Source organism: Vigna umbellata, chromosome 2, assembly GCF_029865625.1.
Source record: "Vigna umbellata cultivar VRB3 chromosome 2, Vumbellata_1.0, whole genome shotgun sequence".
Lineage (NCBI taxonomy): Eukaryota > Viridiplantae > Streptophyta > Magnoliopsida > Fabales > Fabaceae > Vigna > Vigna umbellata.
This window is the reverse complement of record NC_142166.1, coordinates 53,056,185-53,080,581: the sequence shown is the minus strand read 5'-3', so window position 1 is coordinate 53,080,581 and position 24,397 is coordinate 53,056,185. Positions and strand designations below refer to the sequence as shown.

General features: G+C 33.7%; 1 protein-coding gene across 1 annotated transcript; it reads left to right on the top strand.

The window, feature by feature from the left end:
* The first annotated feature begins 3,180 nt into the window (after positions 1–3,180).
* LOC148204327 (histone-lysine N-methyltransferase ASHR3-like) lies at positions 3,181–23,638 on the top strand. The gene is made up of 11 exons (XM_088107527.1): positions 3,181–3,553; positions 3,637–3,783; positions 4,182–4,346; positions 4,781–4,807; positions 5,121–5,238; positions 5,420–5,513; positions 5,952–6,045; positions 6,189–6,267; positions 6,483–6,654; positions 14,759–14,839; positions 23,239–23,638. The coding sequence occupies exons 1-11, from the start codon at positions 3,305–3,307 to the stop codon at positions 23,399–23,401; spliced, it is 1,389 nt and encodes a 462-aa protein (XP_087963653.1). The 5' UTR covers positions 3,181–3,304; the 3' UTR covers positions 23,402–23,638.
* The last annotated feature ends 759 nt before the right edge of the window (positions 23,639–24,397 follow it).

The following is a 24,397-nucleotide window of genomic DNA, read 5'->3' as shown; positions in this document are numbered from 1 at the left end:
CATGGAATTGTTGCCACAATACACAATGTCTGGTTCTCCATATCAGAATGACGTGACAGAGAGAAGGAACATGACTTTAATGGACATGGTGAGATGTATGAGGAGTAATAAAAAAATTCCTCAATTCTTGTGAACTGAAGCATTAAAGACGACTGTGTATATATTAAACTGAGTCCCAACCAAGGTCGTCTTAAAGACACCATTTGAGTTATTCAAAGGTTGGAAACCAAGTTTGCAACATATGAGTTAATATGACGTATGAATGTGGGAATTTCCAACATCTAAATAGGAGAATTATTTACAACAATACCACCAGTCATTTTTAAAATTGATTTTTTTCAATGTAAACGTTGAATGCTAGACATGAAATGTCATTTTTGCATTACGTTAATAAGTAGCATAATTAAAATAAATAAACGTATTTTATGCACACAACAGAGATTAAACGCATGACCATCGATCTATAATTAAGAGTTCTAACCATCTGTGTTACACTCCTAATCTATAATACTTATCTTTTCTGATTTTAATTAATAATGTCAATGCCTAACACCTTTATGATACTTAATTTTTCTGGGTCTTACATGAAGTTTAGATCAAGGTGACTATCCTCTTTGTTTTATTCCTCGTCAAAGTATTGTCTTGCCAAACACTAGCAATGAGTAATTCCCTTTTTTTCTACGAGGAAGGATGAGGATGATTTTGGTGAAGCTTTGAGCATTTAATACATGATGGTGTAAGTTGATATTGGAACCACCTAATGAGGTGCATAGAAGTTTTATAGAGAGAAATATTGTTGAAAATTTGCTAAGTAAACTTATATGAAAGAAATGTTAGTTACAATAGACAAACTTAAGAACTTTATTTTTTTAGTCAAAGTTTTTCTCATACCCTTTTTAATAAATTTCCTATAAAAATTCATGTTTTTTTTATTTAATGAAACATCCTTAGCCATGATACCAATACTCCACAAAAGAATATTACTCGTATTTTCAAGTTTTTTCTCATACTTTATGCATGTTAATCTATCAATATTCTCTAAGGATTTTGTTACCATTGTCTTTGAAATTGATTTAAAAGTTATCATCATTACGAACTTCACGAAAGTTTCATCTCTCAAGTTGGATTATTAGACTATGGTAGTGCAGTCCACGTTTTGACTTGTGTCTAATCATATAAACATTGTTTATGCCTTAACATACGCTATGAAGTCTATTAAACATATTATCCACTTTTCATTATATTTTCCAAAGCTTTTCACATTGTAGGTGAGAGGATGCAACCAAATGAGCAACATTTATTTGTTAAAAAAATATTCACAGAGGTTTTGACAAGTCCTATGTAAAGTAAATAAAGAGAGCAACATCACTCAATATGAACTACATACATTTCTCTTCCAAAAAACTCTTGAAAAGTTTCACTACAATATACGTATTATTATACGAGTATTTTCAATGAACAATATACATATTATACAATATACAATATATATCCTCTACCTATCTAGAACAAGGAACATGGACATTATTTAACATAAAATAAAGAGATTTTTAAAATATAAAGAAAAACTATCATAGAGAGAAAAACTAACTTTTATTTTTACGAAAAAACTTCACAACAATGTAAATATTATAAATAAAGTTTTTTCTCATCAAATGCTTAATAAGACAGTCAAACACTTTTCTCATAGTATTGGCTTTTGCATTCAAGATCACATAACAACTAAATATATTCAAGCTATCAAATCCATCATTACCCAAATAAAACATTTGCAACAAGATAAAAACTTCAATGTATTTAAATGACATCAAAATCTAAAATTCATCTTTATTTAAATACAAGGTTAAAATAAGAAACATGCTATGACAAATTTAAGTTTATTAAAAGCTTTATTTCATTTTTTAATCATCAAAAGCTAACATTAAATATAATATAAAATTTTGGTCTTTCAATTTTGTTAAACATATGTGAGTTTGTCCATGAGTTTACAATATTGACAAATATGCAATAATATATACTCTTCAACCTAACATATAAATATAAACGCATCAACATATGTTAGATTAACTTGTTATATATAATTATTTTAATGTAAATATATAAACAAAACAATAACTTCGTGTCTCCTAAAAACAATAACTTTGTTATATAAACGTTTTGTAACCATTATTTTAATGTACATAATTTATTATTGATTTTTTTCTCATTAGTATATTTTATTTTGTTATTTTACCTTTTAAATACTGTAATTATGTTTTTTTAATCTTAATTAATTACATATGATAAAAGTTATTGATAAATAAAATTATAAATTTTTCTATTTTGTAATTATTTTTTATGAACATACTTTTTTCTCAAAATTTAATAGCATTTTTGTTATTTTGATATTACTACTTTATTTTTCATTATCATAAGTAAAAAATGGGTAAATGTTTTGTCAAATGACGTGTTTCCACTATTATAATTAAATAAAGACTTAAATATATTTTTATATCCAAAATATTTAAAAAAAATTAAATATACATTATTTTTTCCTGTATTACGTAAAACATTGTGAAAGCTATATTAAATCATTTATAAAACTCATATTGTTATATCATAATTATAAACACTACACATACAGGTAGATGTTTTACATTATTTTACAAAAATAAGTGAAAACGTATATGCTATATGTTTATTTTTTTGTATGTGTGTTTATTTATTTTTATAATAAAAAAAATAAAATTATCATTATAATTATAAAATTAAATATAAATATTTTTTATAAATTTATTGTAAGTAACTTTTATATATTTTGTAGACAATTTTTTAACTAAAAAGTGGTTAATTTTAAAAAAATAACAAATTAAAAAAATGATTAAATTTAAATAAACAATCACTTATTAATAAAATAATTATTTTAATTTTAAAATAAATTTACTTAGAGAATTCCCTTTTCATATATATATATATATATATATATATATATATATTTAACCTTTCAACAAACTGTTTCTCTAAAAAAAATATAAGTTAAATAAAATTTAATTTCTATACCCAAAACTGTCGAATAGCCACTTTTGTCCCTTTATATTAGAGAGAGGAAGGTGCAAGGAAGGATCTGGCAAAATAGTAAATATAGATTTGGTGACACGCATCCTTCGGTATTTCACCGCTTCCTCTGAAAATTCAGACTTTCCCGCCCATTTTTTTCATCTTCCTCCTCCTCCTCTTCATCTATCTTTTGCTCTTTCTTTCTGCATTTTTTCTCCCTCACTCTCCCTTCGCTTCTGTCGGCAACTTTCTCCTAACTGTTTCGGCAATGCCAGATTTAGGGAACCTCGTTCTCTCTTCCACTCTCACTCTCTCTCACTGCTCCTCCGATGTCGCCGACGCTCCCGTCAAAACCCTACCCAATGCCTTCGCTTCCGAGCCCGCCTTCGAGCCTCGGGTTTTGAAACGCACCCGCGGCTCCCTGGATCGGGTCAAGAAGCCCGCTTCCGACAAAGCTTTTCAGGATCGCCTCAAAGATCCCTTCTCTCATCCGTTTCTTGTTGGCGCTCCCAAATTGGTATTATTTTTTTAACCAGCTTTTTAATTTTTTTTTGATTAATTGATTTTGCATGCAACTGACTGTCACTTGCGTGGGTTCAGTGGGAGTGTTGTTTTTGCCGCCATTTTATCTACCCTGGGGAGGAATTGTTGTGTTCGGTTCGCGGATGCGACGCGCGGTGCCATTCTGAATGTGCAAAAGATTCTGGTGGAGCTACCAGTCTGAAAAAGTACAAGTGTCCACAGCATGTAGGTTTTTAGTGAATGCAGCATTGGTTTTTCTCGTGTGAATTATGGTTTTCTTCTGATTAATGAAATTTGTGGAAGATTAATTGGATGTGTAATTTATATTTTTCTGATACGTAGTTTAACACACTGAGTGAATTTTAGAGTATTTGTTTCTTATGATGAACTCGGGGAGGTATGAACACACGTGGAAATGGAGACTGGTCAGTTCTAAAATGTTGATGTGTGTGTGCTAAACTCTTCCATAAGTACACTGTCAAACTTATGAATAACTCTCATTTAACAAGAGCTTAGTGAATAGTTATTGAATTAAGCTGTTTGCTGAACTGCAACCACAGTCTTTTTCTTTATTTTTGTCTTCCTTGTCTTGCAATTCTCTTACCAAGTTCTTCAATGAATAGGTATGCTTCATTTGCAAGCAAAAAAAGCACTTGAGGTGTGTACGTTGTAAAATTGCGTTCCATAATAAATGTGCACCGTGGCCAGACGCAGTGTTGCCGCTAAAAGATCATCCTGGGCTAGCTGTTTGCTGGAGGCATCCTTCTGATTGGCGCTTGGATAGGAAGGTCAATTTTTTCTTTTCACCAGAATCTTTTACTGTTTCTGCTTATTGTTTATACTGCAAACTGCTGTATCTCTTTCAGCTAGATTCCCGGCCATATTCAAATTCAGTTATTTGTTCTGCTTAGGATATCTAATTTTTCGTTTCTTTCTTTACCCACTTGGATATCTCCTTTTATAAATATCTCACCGTGATGGTTAGATATTGCGTATGGTTCCAGTGGCTCTACACAGTCATAAGCTTTCTTGATGTCTAAATTGATTTAGTTGTCACATGTGCAAAAATATACTTTTTAAGGTTTTACTGCTTCTGCTTGGATTAATATATTTGTAGAGCCTCACTTGATTTAGATATATCTTTTCAAAGTTTTATTTTTTTATTGGTATTTTTCATTGATTAGGCTGGCTGACAGGAATGTTGTATTTGTTGGATGAGCAGCCTGATGCTTCAACAAGTGACATTTCGGTAAGGCTTGTGAAAAATATTTTACATCTAATGCACTTATGTACGTGTGTGTCTACTGTTCTGACCTTTTGTGATATTTATGGATGTAAGATGAAAAATATATAGCTTGTTTGAGAAAGAAAGGAATCTATATTACTAAATTAATTAATGCGAAATTATGAAGGAATCTGTATTTTAATTTTAATTTTAATGACTTTGATTGTTCATTATATATGCTGGTTTCTTTTGAATGAGTGAAGCCAGGTACTTGCATAATACCTTTTGTAATGTTGCTAATATAAGTTTTTAAAATTTCCACTCACCTTTTTTCCAGGAAGTATTCTGTCGCTTGCCTCTTCCGTTTATCAGTGAGGAGTTTAAGATTGATTCCACCTGGAAAGACATGGACAGTAAGATGGAGCAGCCACCAGCATATGTACACATAAGACGGAGTATCCTACATGTTTTCTTGTGTGCTATAGTGAAGCAGCTATTGTATTCAATAAAATTAGAATTTGCGTAGTCCTTTTAGAATGTTAAGTCAAACAACTTGATTTTGCTCTTGGTATAATTAATAGTTTTGAAGTTAAGTACTACACTGCTCATCTTGTTGCTAGCCTGAATTAATATCAGATATATACTTAGTAAAGAAGAAACGTAGTAATGTGGATGATGGTGCAGGGTGCACCAGTTGCAGCTCTACATGTTCTGATGATTGTGTGTGCAGGTACATGTATCAGAGTCTTTTTCTTTTGGATGAAACTTCTTTTGTAAATGTGGATCATGTAGAGATAGTGTAGGTCTTTTAATTTTAGTTGACAATGAATTATTTTTCTATTGCTTATTCTAGGCATAAATGATTTTTAACAGTTGAAAATTTGTTGATCCTAGACATGAAGGATAGAAATATTGATGCCTGCTACTCCTATTGAGTTTACAAATTATAGAGAAATATTATTTGTGTGGTCTATAAAATTATGATCACCTTCTCCCTTTTAATGGAAGAGGTTGTAGTGTTGTACACTGACAATTACACACTTAAAATAACGTGGCACATTATATGACATGTCACTGTAATTGGTTGTGAACATGTAAGACTAATATAATAGTTTATTAAGATTTAATCAACAGGGTTATACATTAATTATTGCATATCATCCATCAGGGTTCAATGCATAAGTTGCTCAAAAGCGTGTCGCTGCTCTGAAAATTGCAACAATCGTCCATTTCGCAAGGAGAAAAAGATCAAGATAGTCAAGGTGTGAAATTTTACTGCATCAAGATGGACACAATATATTTTTATTTTGAAGCATGTTTTTATTTTTTTGTGGGTTTCTCTTCTATTAATCTTAAGAATTAAAAAATATTGCTATAAATTATCAAATGTCTTATTTTTTTATAGACTGAGCATTGTGGATGGGGAGTGGAGGCTGCTGAAACCATTGATAAAGGTGGATTTATAGTTGAGTATATTGGAGAAGGTAGTTTCTATATGGCTTCTAGTTTCATATTGTCAAATATTATTTGTGTCCCCTTCTTTGGTAACCATAATTGAGTGTGCCCTTTATAAAATATAAAATGTCATTTAATCAGGAAAGTTTTAAAAGCATATGATCTTCTATACCACATGTTTTATGTAGCTTATGTCTTTATGCTACGTCTTTAATCTATTTAACTAGAAAATTTTATGCTGCAGTAATTGACGATGCTTTATGTGAGAAGAGGCTCTGGGATATGAAATACATGGGTGTACAAAATTTTTACATGTGTGAGATTCGGAAAGACTTCACAATTGATGCAACTTTCAAAGGAAATACTTCACGTTTTTTGAACCATAGCTGTGATCCCAACTGTGTTTTGGAAAAATGGTTAGTGTCAAATACCATCATACTCATCCTAGGCTGCATTTTTTTTTCACTCTTCAGAGACTAATCAACATATTCGATATTTCCTACTGGACCAAATTATTATTAAAAACTTGTGAGAAGTATGACCTGATATTATGTACTTTGATTTCCTTGATGTAATCAAATATTATTTTACAGGCAAACTGAATATTAATAGAAACTCAACCCTTGGCATAGATGTGCCGATATCTGAAAAAGAAGGTTCATTATAATGGTGTGCTTATTGCCTTATTGCCTCCGAAAGAAAGCCCTAAACAATCCCAGATTACAACATGTACTCAAATAAGATATGCTTACTATGCATGCTTTTAGATCAGATACTGAATTACTGTTTTTTTTTTCATTTCAACTTCTTAGAAAGTGGCTGGTATAGATAGCATTTATGCTGCCAATCGTGTATCTCTGTTAATCAAGACAAAAGGACATGGGATGCGTTTCTTAGATTATTAGATTTCTTTTGAATTCTTCAGTATGCCATAAGCTATCTTGAGTCCGGATGTGTTTCTAAAATAGCCAATATGCTCTTTGGTCCTTTTTATAAGAACCAAATATAGTGTTTGATTTGGTCCTTTATATAAAACCAATCTGGTATGTCTTCCACATTAATTGTTTTTCATAAAAATATCCTTAATTACGAGTCATTTTCTGAGTTCAAGTAATAGAAAGTAAAGTATGTTAATGTATTAGCTCTGTGGGAGTTTAACTTCGTTTTGTGTATAGATCATTTTTTTTTTTTAAATTTACTTTGATTATTCACATGCATAGCTAGCAAAAATTAAAGAAATATATTGTTTGTGTGTGTGTGTGTATATATATACATGATGTGAGATTAAAAAAGTTAAAACAATTGTTTTGAAAAAAATGTCTTGTTAATGTTGGGGATAATTTTGGAAAATCAATAAATTTATAAAATTTACGATAGTAACCAAATTAATTCATTTTTTAATTCCTAATGAATTAGTTAAGTCTATAAAAAGGATGTGGGAGTCTTGTTATACATTGAGAAAAACAATCCTACAATTACCATTTCCCCATCTTCATTACACTGTTATTTTTAGTTTGTAGATAGAGCATTCTCTGTAGCGTAGCTTGTATATTGCTATATGGTGTGATTTGTGTTCAATATTATGCTTTGTTGATTAATTGGTCTTCTATAAAGCTATGCTGCTATATTCTAAATGAGATTGAAGATGTATTTGACCCTTTAAGACTGTTAGATATATTATATCTTTTAATTAGTTAGTTATTATTTCTCATTTGTATTTTGGGCTTAGCCCATACTTCTTTTATTATAAATAGATAACCCTATGTGTGTATTTAACACAAGGGGATATTCTCTCCCAATCTTCTCTATTTCTCATATGGTATCTAGAGCACAGGAATAGTTCCAGTCAACTCCACGGTCTCCGGCACCCATCACTGCCGCTGTCGCTGCCATCGCCGCTGCCGCTGCCGCCGCCGCCGCCGGAGTTCCAGAATCGACAAGCGACCACACCATCAGAATCGTCTCGGCCGGGCGACCATCGTCGTACGAAGATCGCGGCGAACGGACCTCCCACGCGCCTCCACGCGCCGCCGCAAGAGTCGCCGCTGCCGCCGCGCGTGCCGGCGCGTTGCCGGAGCTTTCCGCCACCGATCAGCACCGCCGTGATCGCCTCCTCGCCCTCTTTCTGGATCTGTGGTCGTTGCTTCAATCGGAGCACTTTGGATTTTTAGGGTTTCTCTTTCTCTATGGCGTCTTCAAACACCTCTGTTGGTGGCTCATCTTCTGATCCTTCAATATATACCAATTATGTGAATGTACACTTGTCCATTGACAAGTTAGATGGCACAAATTATGCAACATGGGCGTCTGACATCAAACTTTGGTTGAAGAGTCAAGGGTACTTAGATCATCTTACTCAAAATGTGACTACTGCTCCCATAGATGACACTTCCCGCTGGATGAAAATTGATGCTCAGTTATGCATTGTTATAAAGTCCACCATTCACTCCTCACTGAAACAAATGTTTCGATCCTATGAAACATGTTCAGAAGTATGGGCACAAGCGAACTTGTTATACACAAATGACACTCAGCGTCTTTATGGTGTTTGTCAGGACCTATTAACTGTTATTGGTCCGCGTAATCCTGGTCCTATGGCAGAATATTTGGGTAAAATTCATGCCCTTCTTCATGACTTTAATGATATATTACCCCCTGCTTCCACTCCTGCTGAAGAATTGGAACAACGATCAAAGTTCTTCATGTTGCTGGCATTATACGGACTCTCTGATGATGTTTCTCATGTCCGTGATCAGATTTTGGGTTCTCCTGTTATACCCAACTTTACTTCTACTTGTTCTGCTCTTTTGCGTATACCGAGCAAACCCGTCCTCTTTACCAACTTGATGTCAAAAATGCTTTCCTCAATGGTGATTTGCATGAAGAAATTTATATGGAGCAACCGCCTGGCTTTGTTGCTCAGGGGGAGTCATCTGGATTGGTATGTCGTCTTGCCAAATTACAACAACTTGTCCCGAGGTTGTCCACATTATCAAGTTTGTCGTGTGAGCCTTGTCAGTTAGGGAAGCATACTCGTAGTTCCTTTCCTCGTAGTGTCTCACAACGGGTGTCGTCTCCTTTTTCATTGGTTCATTCTGACATTTGGGGACCTAGTCGTGTTAAGTCCATTTTAGGTTTTCAGTATTTTGTTACCTTTATTGATGACTATTCCAGATGTACTTGGTTGTTTTTAATGAAGAATCGTTCTGAGTTGTTTTCTATTTTTCAATCTTTTTTCAATGAAATAAAAACACAGTTTGGGGTTTCTATTCGAAATTTACGTAGTGATAATGGCCGTGAATACCTTTCTCAACCGTTTAAACAGTTTATGGCTTCTCATGGCATTCTTCACCAAACCTCATGTGCTTATACCCCTCAACAAAATGGGGTGGCTGAGCGCAAGAATAGACACCTTATTGAAACAACTCGTACACTTCTTATTCATGGTCAAGTACCCTCACGTTTTTGGGGTGATGCAGTTCTCACAGCATGTTATCTTATCAACCGCATGCCATCTTCCGTCCTAGATAACAAAATCCCTCATTCTATCTTATTTCCTCAAGATCCTCTGCATCCATTACCTCTTCGAGTTTTTGGGTCTACATGTTTTGTTCATGATTTTAGTCCTGGTCTTGATAAGTTATCTCCTAGGTCTCACAAATGTGTCTTCTTAGGATTTCCACGGTCACAAAAGGGCTATAAGTGTTTTTCCCCTTCCCTCAATTGTCATTTTATCTCTGCTGATGTCACTTTTGATGAGTCTTCTTTTTACTTTTCACATCTATCTTCTAGTTCTGTACCTCTCCCTGCTACTGTTGATATTCCTCTTATATGTGATCCTCCTGGTGATGCTCCACCCATTTTGTCTTCTCCATCTTTTTATACTTGAATCTCATCCATTTCTTCTGTGTCAATTCCCAAATCTGTGAGTGATGCCTTAACTCATCCTGGTTGGCGTCAAGTTATGCTGGATGATTAAGTGCTTTACAGGAAAATGGAACTTGGGAGCTGGTCCAATTACCATCTGGAAAGTCTGTTGTTGGTTGCAGGTGGGTGTATGCTATCAAGGTTGGTCCTGATGGCACGATTGATCGTCTGAAAGCTTGACTGGTTGCCAAAGGCTACACACAGATTTTTGGTTTGGATTATGGTGACACTTTTTCTCCAGTGGCAAAAATGACCTCTGTTCGCCTCTTCATTGCCATGGCCGCTCTTCGACAATGGCCTCTTTACCAACTTGATGTCAAAAATGCTTTCCTCAATGGTGATTTGCATGAAGAAATTTATATGGAGCAACCGCCTGGCTTTGTTGCTCAGGGGGAGTCATCTGGATTGGTATGTCGTCTTCGCAAATCCTTATATGGCCTAAAACAGTCTCCTCGGGCCTGGTTTGGTAAATTCAGTGGTGTTGTTCAACAATTTGGTATGTCTCGCAGTGAAGCGGATCATTCAGTGTTCTATCGCCACTCGAGTGCTGGATGTATCTACTTAATAATGTATGTCGATGATATTGTTCTCACAGGAAGCGACTATCTTGGCATCTCTCAGATGAAACAACACCTTTGTCATCATTTTCAAACCAAAGATCTTGGCAAACTCAGGTATTTTTTGGGTATTGAAGTAGCACAATCCAATGATGGTATTGTCATATCTCAAAGGAAGTATGCGTTAGACATCTTGGAGGAAACAGGGTTAATGAATTGTAAATCTGTTGAGACACCTATGGACCCTAACATCAAACTCCTACCAAATCAGGGGGAGCCTTTCTCAGATCCTGAACGGTACAGAAGACTAGTTGGTAAATTAAACTATCTTACTGTTACGCGTCCTGACATTTCCTTCGCAGTTAGTGTGGTGAGTCAATTTCTAAACTCCCCATGTGAAGACCATTGGGATGCAGTTGTTCGCATACTGAAGTATATTAAAAGATCACCTGGAAAAGGTTTGCTATATGGCCCTAACAAAGATACAAAAATTGTTTGTTATTCAGATGCTGATTGGGCTGGTTCCCCTTCTGATAGGAGGTCTACTTCTGGATATTGTGTCTCTATTGGTAGCAACCTGATATCTTGGAAAAGTAAGAAGCAAAGTGTTGTGGCAAGGTCCAGTGCAGAAGCAGAATATAGAGCTATGGCATCAGCTACTTGCGAGCTTGTGTGGCTTAAACAATTGCTTAGTGAATTGAAATTTGGAGATGTCACTCACATGATACTTATATGTGATAATCAAGCTGCTCTCCATATTAGCTCTAACCCTGTCTTCCATGAGAGAACCAAACACATTGAAGTTGATTGTCATTTCATTCGAGAAAAAATCATATCCGGAGATATCAAGACTGAGTTTATTAACTCAAGCAACCAGTTGGCAGACATATTCACTAAGTCCTTACGAGGACCTAGAATTGATTATCTTTGTAACAATCTTGGAACATATGATTTATATGCTCCAGCTTGAGGGGGAGTGTTAGATATATTATATCTTTTAGTTAGTTAGTTATTATTTCTCATTTGTATTTTGGGCTTAGCCCATATTTCTTTTATTATAAATAGATAACCCTATGTGTGTATTTAACACAAGGGGATATTCTCTCCCAATCTTCTCTATTTCTCATAAAGACCATTAAGACTAATTTGCTTCACAATTTGTAAGATGTAAATTCGCTTAAGTCTTATTCAAAACATGGGCTAATTGGATTCTGAAGTTCCAATTAATTAGATTATTTTTGAAGTTTGTTTGTGTTATTAAACAAAACTGTTTTTAGAGAACAATGAATAGAAAAATTTGAGTCTCTTTATTTCTGCAAATTTATAACAAAAGATACAAAGGAGCACTCTCCTTTCTATTGGATTATTCCAGTTACAAAACTCTTAAAACTTCCAAACTGATTCCTTTTTCCCTATAAGCTTCCTCTAAAAGAGATCCTAGCTACTAAGAAACTATAGTGGTACAAGCTACCGTACATGTTACATATCCGAATAGGAGACATAATTAAACACGATCACAATAGGTAGAAAAGACAATGAACGAATGATAATGGATGAATGAATCTCTTTTATTGATGGTAATATTTGAATAAACAAAAGTAAACAATAATTGGGAGCATAACCTCCCTCATAGGAGCATAGTCGCCTGTCAACAAACTCAATAATCAAAAGCATAATCCTAACAATAGACTCTCCCTCTATTTATACTAATTGTTTCCCGCCCATCTTGTGCTAAATCTTTCCCTGGAATATTGTTCTAAATAAAATATTTCCCAAGAATATATTTCCCTAAATAAAATATTTTCTTAGAATATCGCTCTAAATATTTCTCTAGAATATTACTCTAAATATACTAAATATTTCCCTAGAATATATTTTCCTAGAATATCGCTCTAAATATTTCTCTAGAATATTACTCTAAATATACTAAATATTTCCCGCCTAGGTTCTTTGATGCTTCTCACTGTTTGGCTCGAGCTCTCATCGCCTTCAGCCGTTCGGCTTGACTCCTCACCGCCTTCCACTGTTCTGCTTGACCCCTCCTCACCTTCCATCGTTCGGCTTGACCTCTCTCCGCATTCCACCGTTCGGCCTTACCTCTCCCCGCCTTCCACCGTTCGGCTTAACCTCTCTCTGCCTTCCACCGTTCGGCCGGCTTGACCTTTCTTCGCCTTCCATCGTTCGGCCTAACCTCTCTCTGCTTCCACCGTTCGGCCTTCTTCTTCTCTCCTATAGCTTCTTCTCTCATATACCTTGTATCCTAACAGTACATCTGTATTCTTAGTTATTGTTTTAAAACCTCCTCCTGTAATAAACATGTAATCCTGTCTTATTGTTAACATGTTGCATTTGTTTTTCCCTAACAATGCCACCCTCCTTAGAATTAACCTTGTCCTCAGGGTTAAAATCAAGAAATTGATTTTGAATAGTAGATAAATCTTCCCACGTGAATCCCTCAATTGTTTTCCTTTCCATTGGACTAACACATGTTGTACTGGAGTAACATTTTTAGTGATCTTGCGTCTTCCTTGGATGTAAGCTTGAATGAACAATTTGATAGTTCCTTGCAATTTTAGAGCAACTTCCTCTGAATGTTTCCCTTTGGCCTTCTTAAGCCAAGATACTTGAAACACAAGATGAATTCATGCTTGTTGTGGTAATTCTAATTTGAAAGCCACTTCACTGAGTTGCTAAAGTACCAAATATGATTCATAGTAATGTGGTAACAGTTTGGGAAGAAGTTGATTAGATATAGAGGTCTGTCTATGTGGTCAAAGTTTTAAATATACCAAATCATCTAGTTTAATCTTGGCAGGTTTATATGTCTTGGTGTGAGAGAGGTGTGTTAGAAGTTCCACATTGACTAGAGATAATACCAATTTACATTATATAAATGCGTGTAAATCTCATTTTACAAGCCAGTTTGTAAGGTTGATTTAGACTCAAAGTCCCCTTAACATTTATGTTTTCTTTTACCAAAGACATGTTTGTTCTTAGGTCTCCTTCCACTATTTGTTGGCCTATTTCTCCAAAGTATCCACTACGTTTTCCATTATGCACTCAGATCTTGAAGGTTAGTTTAAATTGTTAGGAAACATCACTTTTTGAGAAAAACAATGAATAGTAAATTTGATTCACCACACGTACAACAAAAGATACAAAGAAGCACTCTCCTTTTCACTAAGATTATTCCAGTTACAAAACTCTTTAAACTCCCAAAAGTAATTCCTTTTCCCTCTAAGCTTCCCATAAAAGGGAACCTATTTGCCAACAAAATATTGCTGTCAAAGCTATCTTACAACTGTATTCTTAGTTATTATTTTTAAACCTTCTTCTATCCTATAATAAACCTGTAATCTTGTGTTATTGTCAACTTGTTGTATTTGGTTGTGCCTAACAGTTTGCCTAGGAGGTAGGAAATTTGTTTAGGGAGGAAGGTTGGCCAAAGTTTGTTATATATGCAACATGGGAGGATTTGGCATGTTAGTGCACAGGCAACTTAAATTAGTAGCTTGACAACCTGTAATATAGTGAAATAGTTTCTTTATGCTTTTAGCAGGAAGTATAGAGAGCATGAGGCAGTCAATTTCCTGCACAAGTGAATTGTGTGTTCCATATTGTTCTACAGGAGTTTGTTAATGCTCATGTATGAAACATATCTTTCTTTTCTTATACTGTGTTCTTAATTTGGTATGTTCTCAGCTTAGAATTTGTATTCTAATATAGAATTCCTGACTTAGGCGTCCATTAAATTTTTAGTACTAAGTACCATGTTCCCCTAAAATAATGTTTTTATTATAAGCCATATACTGCTATTGATGAAGTGGTTTATATTTTTGTGCTTAAGTTATTGACATTTAACTTGTTAATTGGTAGGTTTTCTACTTTATGATAATCTTCTTTGCAGCTGATTGATATGTTGTATAACTAGAATAATTTGGCATATTCACTGCCATTTAACAAAATGAATCTATTTATGTATTTCGTCGCAACATCTGTTTTATATTTAGGTCTAAATTTATCTGGTTTCTTCTAGGCAAGTAGATGGTGAAACACGTGTGGGTGTATTTGCTGCTCGTTCAATAGAATCTGGAGAGCCATTAACATATGATTACAGGTAAATTTGATCCTACCTTTTATGCTATGGTTGAGAGAGAGTTGACAATTCTCTAGAAGTGGACTAGAAAATGGTGACATGTCAAATTTGACTGAATGGCTCATTACTAAGAGAATCTTATTTAATAATAATAATCTTTAATGTTATACAAGGAAACTTTACCTAGTGCATAACTAATTTAGTGCCATTTAAATATGTCAATCAATGAAATAAAGCAATTAAACCAACTTCTCTAATTTGTGCAATTTTCTTTGAGTAAATATTGCTGGTGGATCTTGAAGCATGAATTTGCCTACCAGAAGTTGATGGCGAGGTGAGACACGGCCTTAGTAAAAGACATCAACAATCTTCAGATTGTTGGAGACATGAGGAAGACACATAAGGTGGGCATCATAGGCTTCATGAATATAGTGACAGGCTACTTTGAGTAAAACACCTTGAGCAAGAGTACTTAGTGAGTACCTAATTTATTCAGTGAGCGTCAACCAAGTTTAAAAGAGGAGAGTGCATTAATTGACTAGTTGAACAAAAAAGCAAGGTTGAGATGAGTAATAATTAAATAATTGATGTTGCTAACCCATTGACTATATAGGGAAGGATTAGACATGGGTTTTCCTTCATCTTTATAGTGCTTTCACATTCACTTCCACGGGAGTCTGGGTAAAATTGGCATTTTACAATCTAGCCTAAGTGATTAACTCCTAAAAGTTGTGAAAAAATGTGTAGGTAGTAAGCAGTAATATGGAATTACTTTTCTTGATATAAAAGAGAAACAATGCATTGGTGTTTTGAAAAAACGAAATCCTTAATAAAAGGAAATAAATCTGCTAAAATAAAGGAAAGAAATCTCCAGATGTAAAGACTCTGAATCTTGAGCAAATCTACAAATCCCAATCCCTTATTTTAGGGATTTCTTACAAACAAATCTATCTATATTTATTGTACAGTAAATGTGCAATATTTACATCCATTTTTCAACCCAAGTATATGCCATAATTGCTTATGTAAAAGAGTTAACTTGTTAGAATAGGTCTTGTATTACCTATGTGTAGATCATCATATTATATTTATTTCTCTATTGATGTAAGAATCCATATAAATGAATGAATTAGCTTAGAGATCACTGAACTCTCTTTGTCATTTTTCATATTTTCCAGTCTTAAGTTTGTATCAAAGCAGGTTGAGTTTGCTCAATTTGTCATAATCTGGTGCATTCTTCACTTTCTGTTGCTGTCCACCATCAATAGCTGCATTGCCTTGCTGCTTTTGAGCAGTTGTGTCTATCTTGTCTAGAAACACAAAACCCATTACATGTTATTGTCTGTTGCTATTGCCCACTGACTTTTTTTCAAAAAAGAGTTGGATCTGAAGTGCCCATCTGAGCAATGGAGGATCCTACCAGTCTTGGAGGCCATCTCTTCCCCGTGCAACAGTGTGTATTGTCCATGCACAACCTTTTGACCACTACAACAATTTCACACCACCCTTTTTGCTCTCACTAACTGCTTTTCTTCCAACTTGTCTTCATTTTGTATTGGTTCACGCATAATCATAGTTGAATACCTTGCAGATTCCTTTCTTTTTACCTGCCTTTTTTTTTAAATGGCTATTGGCAGACCTGCCCACTTTTTTTTTTGTTCTCGAATAATTTCTTCAGACCTTATGTTGAAAATTACTTGTCTTGGTCTTCATCAGTTGAGCTCTTGTTTCCTGGCCAAGGCTTCCATAATCATTACCATTTGACAAGGTGGAACAGTGGAAGAAGATGGATTTTCAGCTTTGTATCCTACTATGACAGCCTGTGCTACCCAATATATTGGGAACTCTTGGAGCAATTAAAATTTGTAACTCCTTCTGGAAGAAGGCTGAGTTTTTTCTTGCAAATGATTTCAACACCTTTATGATTATGCTCATAAACTGGAATCTTTGAAACAAATACATGATGACATGACCTCCTTATTGCTAAAGCCCAATAAACTATTGAGGAATTGAAGATATTTTTAGAAGTTGATTCTTTAGAAGAGATTAAGAAGTTGGATAAGTTCTACATGGTTATAATTCTTCATGCTACACACCCAAATTTTTATCTTGTACAAGACCAAATCTTGACTGGTCAAGAAATTCCATCAATGGAAAGTCTCATAACATGAATGCTTCGTGTTCTCACTCTCATTACCTTAAATTTGCATGATTTTTTGAATCATTTGTCATGGTGTGTACTCGCAGAAGGGTGGCTACACATATAGAAGAGGATGAAGTTGTTGTGGTCATCCTTAATGCTCTTATTGTAAGAGGATTGGAGACAACCAATGTCTCCAAATCTAATATGGTGGATCCTAAGTTTTCTTATGAAGAATATTAGGAATATCTTTGGGTAAAACCAAAGTTTTAGTATTCTTGATTTAGATGCTTTTGATCATGTTTTCGGTAATACTTCTAAGCTTTCTTCTCTTGTAGAGTTTTTCTTTTTATTACTTTAGCCAACAGGTCCAAACATGATTCTTAAGGAGTTGGTCAATTCTCCTTCTCTCCTTCCTTGAACATAAATTACATTCATCTTGTCAATGCTTGTCCTTGTAACCTCATTTCTTAGTCAATAGTATTGAATGTCTTGTACTTTTCATGAGCATGGTATACGATCTAAAGGGCACAATCATTGATTTAATCATTGTTTCCAAATGATTATGTTCTTTATAAGCCTTCATGTGAAGGGGCATATAATCAAATTGAGGAAGCAACACTTGATCAAAGTGAGGTGAAATATGTTTTTGAAAGAAGTACTGTTCTTTAAAGAAATACAAATTTGATTAACCATATCATCATAACCTACATAACCTTTTTCACATGAACTATTCCAAGAAAACACATTGAGCAGGTTGTTCAATGAGTGTAAGACATTCAAAAGACGATAGATGAACGAAACAACTAATAGATGTAAATTATGATAACTCAAATCTTGACCAAATAGCTAATAATATAGGTGTTTTTGGAAGATAACAAAAATAATAAATAAAAAGCGGAAGCAAAAAGCCAGATCAAATCTACCCTTAATAAATAATGTGTAACGATAAGATGCACAAAACAAAGAAGGGAGAGATCAATTGACACTAAAATTTTTAATGTGAGAAAACCTTAATGTGGAGTAAAATGCATGGGACCTAGTCTAGAAAAATCTTCCATTATTAATAATTAATCAATATACTTCACTCCTCTTGGAACTTTCAAGGATCAATAAAAAAATATTCTCTTCACCAATTAGGCGGATAACAACACAAAATAATACCCTATTAGGTACTTAATTAAACAATAGAGAACCACTCTCTAGTGGCTTCTTTTTCACTCTTTGGTCTCACCAAAGGCACTCTTTTGATGGCTTCTCCTTTTTCTTTTCTCAACACTCAAATTTGAAGGAGTGGAGGATGAATTACACACCCTATTGAATCTATCTTGGCTTTTGGGTATTTATAAAAACAACCGAACTAAGGAAAGGAAAAAGAGTCAAGCTTTTGGTTGGTGTGCAAAGTAAGTTAATGCACTCATGGATTGTATGAAGGGACAAACTTTTGTTGATATTGCGGTAGTTAGTTTGCTTTCTTTGGAAAAATTTCACTTGCAAACAAAATTTTCTTCTTAAAGTTAGTATGGGTCGAATAATTGGTGACCCATTTGACAAATCTTCCCCTTGCCAATTAATTGGGGACATAGTCAACCAAACTAACTTCCTCCTTTCAAATTGCAAATTTTTGTAAAAATAAGATCTTTCTCATTATGTCTGACCCATTCTTGTCAATATTGATTTTCCTACAATCTTCCACCAAGTGTGAGCCCTTTCACATTGGCACTTCCCCCTTGAACTAACCATTAGTACCTTTATTTGTATCGTCCTTCATTATAATGGGGCACACATGCTTGACCTTCCATCAGGAAGACTTTTGATACAAGAATTTGTCTAAGTCAGTCACCAACACTAACCATCGACATTGATACTTGTTGTTTGGATGATAACAAAATAACAAGCCAAAGCAAAAACCTAGATGAAATCTTCCCTTAATAAATAATATGTGTAATGATAAGATGCACAAAATAGAGAAGGGAGAATTCAACATGCACCAAATCTTTTAATGAGGGAAAGCCTGAATATTGAGCAAAAACCCACGGGACCGAGTCTAGAAAAGTCTTCCACTAATAATAACTAATGAGTCCACCAAAACTCCTTTTGGAACTTTCAAGAATCGACAAGAAAGAATATTCTCTTCTCAACAATTGGTATCAAAGTCTATGGTTAGTGTTGGTGATCGGTTTAGATGAGTCCCTCTGTCAAAAGTCTTCTTGACAAGAGTCAGACAAGCGTGTCTCATTATAATAAACGACAATACAATTAGTGGTACTCATGGTTAGTTCAAGAGGGAAGTGCCAATGAGAAGAAATTGACACTTGAAGGCGGTGATTGTTGGGAAATCCATACTAACAAGAACGGGTCAATATGATGACTAAGATTTTACATGCAGAAAAATTGCAAACTCTAGGGAAGAAGACAGTTTGGTTGACTATAGCTCCAATTAATTGGTGAAGGGAGATTTGTTAGGTGGGTCACCAATTATGGGCCCACACTAATTTTAAGAAGAAGAAAGTTTTGTTTGCACGTTAAATGTTTCCATAAAAAGCAAACCAACTACTTCAACATCAACTAAAGTTTGTTCCTTCTTACAACTTGTGAGTGCATTAGCTTACTTTGCACACCAACCAAAAGCTTGTCTTTCTGGTTTTCCTTCGTTCAGTGTATTTGTGTAAATACTCAAAAGCCAAGCCAAATTCAATAGGGTGTGCAATTGATCCTCCACTCCTTTAGCTTTGAGTGTTGAGAAAAGAAAAAGGAGAAGTCACTAGAGAGTGCCTTTGGTGAGATCAGAGAGTGGTTCTCTATATTGTTTAATTAAGTACCCATTGGGGTACTTTCTTGCATTATCCACCTTGTTTGTGAAAAGAATATTTTTTCTGTTGATCCTTGGAAGTTCCAAGATTTGTAAATATTAATTATTATTAGTGGAAGATTTTTCCGGACTAGGTTCCTTGGGTTTTTCCTCTATATTCAAGTTTTTCCATGTTAAAAGTTTTGGTGCTTGTTGATTTCTTCCTTCTCTTTTTTGTGCATCTTACCATTACAATTATTTATTGAGGCAAGATTTGATCCGAGTTTTGGTTTCCGCTTGCTTTTTGTTATCTTCCCAACAATGGGGACACATATTCAGATGGTAACGTAAGATAAACAACAATTTATAAAGTTTCTACCCAAAATTTAAAAGGCATCAAGGACTGTAGATGCAAAGTGCATACATAACAATAAAAATGATGGTTCTTGTTAGAATCTGTTTTATTAGCTTGTATTATTTCTATCAGAATCTGTGTTTTATTAGTTGTATTGTTTCCTTATTTAGCAGATTACAATTATAGTGTATGATGGGAATATCCCTTAATCCTAGGGATCTAGTTGTCTAGGTGCTATTATTATACTTCCTAAAATAGCTTTCTAGTCTTGTATATATAATTCTATTCTCATCATAATTTAATACATCAATTATTCTACCCTAAATTGTGAGAGATCTATTTCAGCCATTCCAATATGTTGATGTCTACAAGGACGTGAAATGTTGAAAATTTCATGAGAATTTAGGATCATAAGTTTGGTCTTTATTTCAAAGAAAGGCATGTTGAAACAAATATCTTAAAATTTGAGTGTTAGGGTGGTCTAATCTCTTATGCTGCACCTCAATCCAATTAGCAATCGTTTTACAAGCCAAAAACAAGGTTATAGGACGAGGAAATAGTCCTCACGCTTTAGCTCCCTTCATGATCAGTTTCTGTGACACTCGATGTTGTACAGGATAAGCATTTCTTAGAGAAAAAGATATTGTAGTTATCATCATGTACTAGGTATCCAACTGAAATCAAATTAGTAGATGATCAAAGTGACAAACACATTCTGAAGCTTTGGTACCATATCAAATCTGATTGATTACCTCGCGTCATTGAGAGACCCCATTTAATGAGAATCTTTAATGTTATGCATAGAAACTGTGTATAACTGTACAAGGAAACTTTGCCTAGTTTACAACTATGCAAATCCGTCAATGAAATAAAACAGCCAGTAAATCAGCTGTTCAAATGTACGCAAATCTGTCCAGGCCATCAATAAGAAAGAAATAAATTAGGGGTCTAGCTAATCCTGTTTACAAGACTTGGCAAATATTAAAAGTGACATACTAGAGTTCCTTTCAATTATGTTATGTTTAACTTTTCCTTTTAAAAAGCTTGAAAAAGTTAGGCTAAATACCATCTGTGGGTCAAAGTTTATATACTGTGTTTTAACATGTCTGGTTAAAAATAGTGAATGGATTTTGGGTTGTTTGGATTAGGAATGAACAGTCAAAATAAATATGAAGGAAAATTTGATAGAAATAAAGAAAAGTGTTGTTCGGATGGATAGAAGTAAAACTAAACGTAGTGAAATTTGTATACCCTTATATAGATGAGTTGAAAGAGTAAGGAAATAAAGAAATTATACTGAAATTATTTGTAGATATGAAGTCTATTGGTGTGGCATAAGTGGAAGTTAATGTTTTTGTTAGGGCGCGACATTTACCAAACTCAATCCACATCGAAGTTACTACAACCTCTAGATCTATCGGAACTGATTGATTTTATCACTACACTTTCCAAGTTTAAATATTGGTGATGGTTGATAGACTGATGCCCATCTTCTTCCCCTTAAGCATGCCTTTCTTAGGTAATGACTGATTTTGACTGTTAAATTGAAAGGGACAACCTGTATTAAATATATAAGATCGAATATCTATAATATTCTTTAAAAAAAATCAAAATATAAAAAGGTTTCAATTATTACGCTATTTTTTTTTCGAGATTGTGATGAATCTATCACAATTATAATCATGATTGTTTTTATCACCACTGTTCTTGTTAGTGTCACCATTCCCATATTTGCCGCCAATGCAATGACTGCCACATTTATCACTGTATGAACGTTGGTGGTGGTTGCAATAGTTATCATGACATTGATGTTAGCAGTAGTTGTTGCAGTGGTTTTTGCAAAAGTGACACTGATCATCATGACATTAATGATGATTGTAATGAGAATAATAACAATGACAATAATAATAATCTTGTAATAATCAATGTGGATAGACAATAATAATCCGTGGATGTTGAACATGTTTGTGGTGGTTTTACAAAAATTTTGAAAGAGTGATGAGATGATCGAGTTCTTTTAGAGTTTGATATTTTTGTTTGATTACTTTTTTAAAAAATTTATTGTATGTATTTTGATCCAGTCTTTCTATTTAATTTATCAGTTTAGATTATTAAACTTCTTTTTACATAAAAAAAAAATATATTCTAATATGATGATAATATATATCTTTAAAAGAATTCTTCCTCATCCTATATACATGAAAGAAAGAATATAGAATAATGTACTGACCCTTCTTAGACATGAATAGAACACATCACAAAGGATGAGGACCTATAAGCTTAAACTATTAATTGAAAATACAGGACACCGGACACTATTAATGTTTAAATTATAGGGGACGAGAGTTGCATATACAATTGGAAAAATTCTAATGAAATGAGTAGAATAACAAAATAAGATGATGAACTCAAATTTTTTTTATTTTTTCTTGTGATTGCATACCTAAAAAGTGAGACATTATTTTATTTTATATTGTACTTCCTCTTCTGCTAGTTAAAAGACTAATAAGCATTTAATAATACCAATGTACCTCATCTATTGTCTGCATGGTGTTGACGTGTAAATGCAACAAAAAAATAGGTTTTTAAATTTTAATTAAAAAAGGGTTAGACAAGTTAAACAGTGTTTGTACAAATAAAATGTGGACGTTAAGAGACCAGAGAATAAAGTTTCTTACTTTCAGTGAAGCGCAGTTGGAGACTCCATTAGAGTGGTATGGGTTGGTAAAATACTTCACTGAAGTGCAATGTTGGCTTAAACTCCTTTCGAATTCCCTGCCTGGGCATGAAACTAAGCCAGAATGCAATAGATTGGGCATAAACTCAAATGCTCTAGGTTAGAAAGCTTGCTTGAAGAGAGAAGATACCAATGTCTTTGAATACTACTTGAGTGAAAAATGGAGCAAAGACTGTCCCCACTTAACTTTTAGCTAGTAGGAGTCGTGAATTAGCTGCAGCCCCATTCTCCTTTCTAACATATGTCTTGTATTTCTTTGACTAACTAAACTAGTAACATAGCTAACTAATAACTAAAGGATCTATCAGATAATTTTAATTTTGTTTACTCTGCAGTAGCTTTTCTCTGAAACTTCCAACACTAGAGATTTAATGTTATGTGGTTATTGGCTTTGTAGATTTGTGCAATTTGGTCCAGAGGTTAAATGCAACTGTGGTGCAGCAAATTGTCAAGGCTTTCTAGGGACCAAAAAGAAGATTGGCAAGCTAGATTTCTGTTGGGGCTCTAAACGCAAGCGAACATCATCAAATGCTTGCATTACGCTGGTAACAACTGTATGATATGCCAATATATTAAGTGTATCCATCACTGTTGTAATGTAGACAGAAAAGTGAAAAGGGATGGTCGGATGGAGAGGTCTGGGTGTAAGAAAAGATGGGAAAAAGAATATCTCAAATATTCTGTTCCATTGTTGTAGAGGGAAATGCCAATTTATTGATTCAAGATTTTGACAGCGTTGTCACTCAAATTTTCATCCCAGGAATTAAAACATGTAAATTGATATTTCTGAGATAGCACACATCAGTGTTGAATAATGACCAGTATCAAATTTGTGTTTGATTAAAATTTGAAGTATTCTTATTTCTAAATCGTGAAGGATGGTGAAATCAATTTTACCAATTAATCGAAATGTACTGTTAGGCTGGAAACTGAATAACTTCCTAAAATGGATGAAGAAGGATCAACAATGTTACATAAGATCTGCTTTAACTGATCGGAGTAATAGATACTACAACTTTTTGGTTTTCTAACAAATTCCTAACCTAATTTTTTTTAAAAGCACATAACAATTTGATTTTTTTAAATTAGTCTTTTAATCTTGTAAGATTATACATTTAGGATACTTAAGTTCTTTACATGGTTCTAGCCATTGGTAGGGAATATAAAACAATAATCTTTATCAATACTGTTATGTGCATGTATGTTTAATTCTTTTAAATATAATAAAAAATAAAAGGGTCATTATTATAATTATGAAAATGAATTTAAATAATTCTAATAATTTTGTCGTAGATAGTTTTTATTTATTTTTTAGATGTTTTTTTAATCACAGATGGTTATTTTAATTTTAAAAAATAACCAAATTAAGAAAAACAGTTAAATTTTAAAAAAATGGTCAGAATAAAATTAGTAAGAAAATTATTTTAGTTTAGAAAATGGTTACTTAAAAGAATAAACTTGGAAAAAATATGTACTTAATAGTTAAGTTATGACTACTGTTTACAGCACAATTTCTTATATGAAGTAAGGATTAAAATATGGATTTTTTTACATGT

Excerpts from the sequence above, each read along its gene's own strand:
- LOC148204327 (XM_088107527.1), top strand. The coding sequence starts at position 3,305 with ATGCCAGATTTAGGGAACCTCGTTCTCTCTTCCACTCTCACTCTCTCT. Across the intron at positions 5,514-5,951 it reads TCTGATGATTGTGTGTGCAG|GGTTCAATGCATAAGTTGCT; the intron begins GTACATGTATCA and ends ATCATCCATCAG. Across the intron at positions 6,655-14,758 it reads AACTGTGTTTTGGAAAAATG|GCAAGTAGATGGTGAAACAC; the intron begins GTTAGTGTCAAA and ends GGTTTCTTCTAG.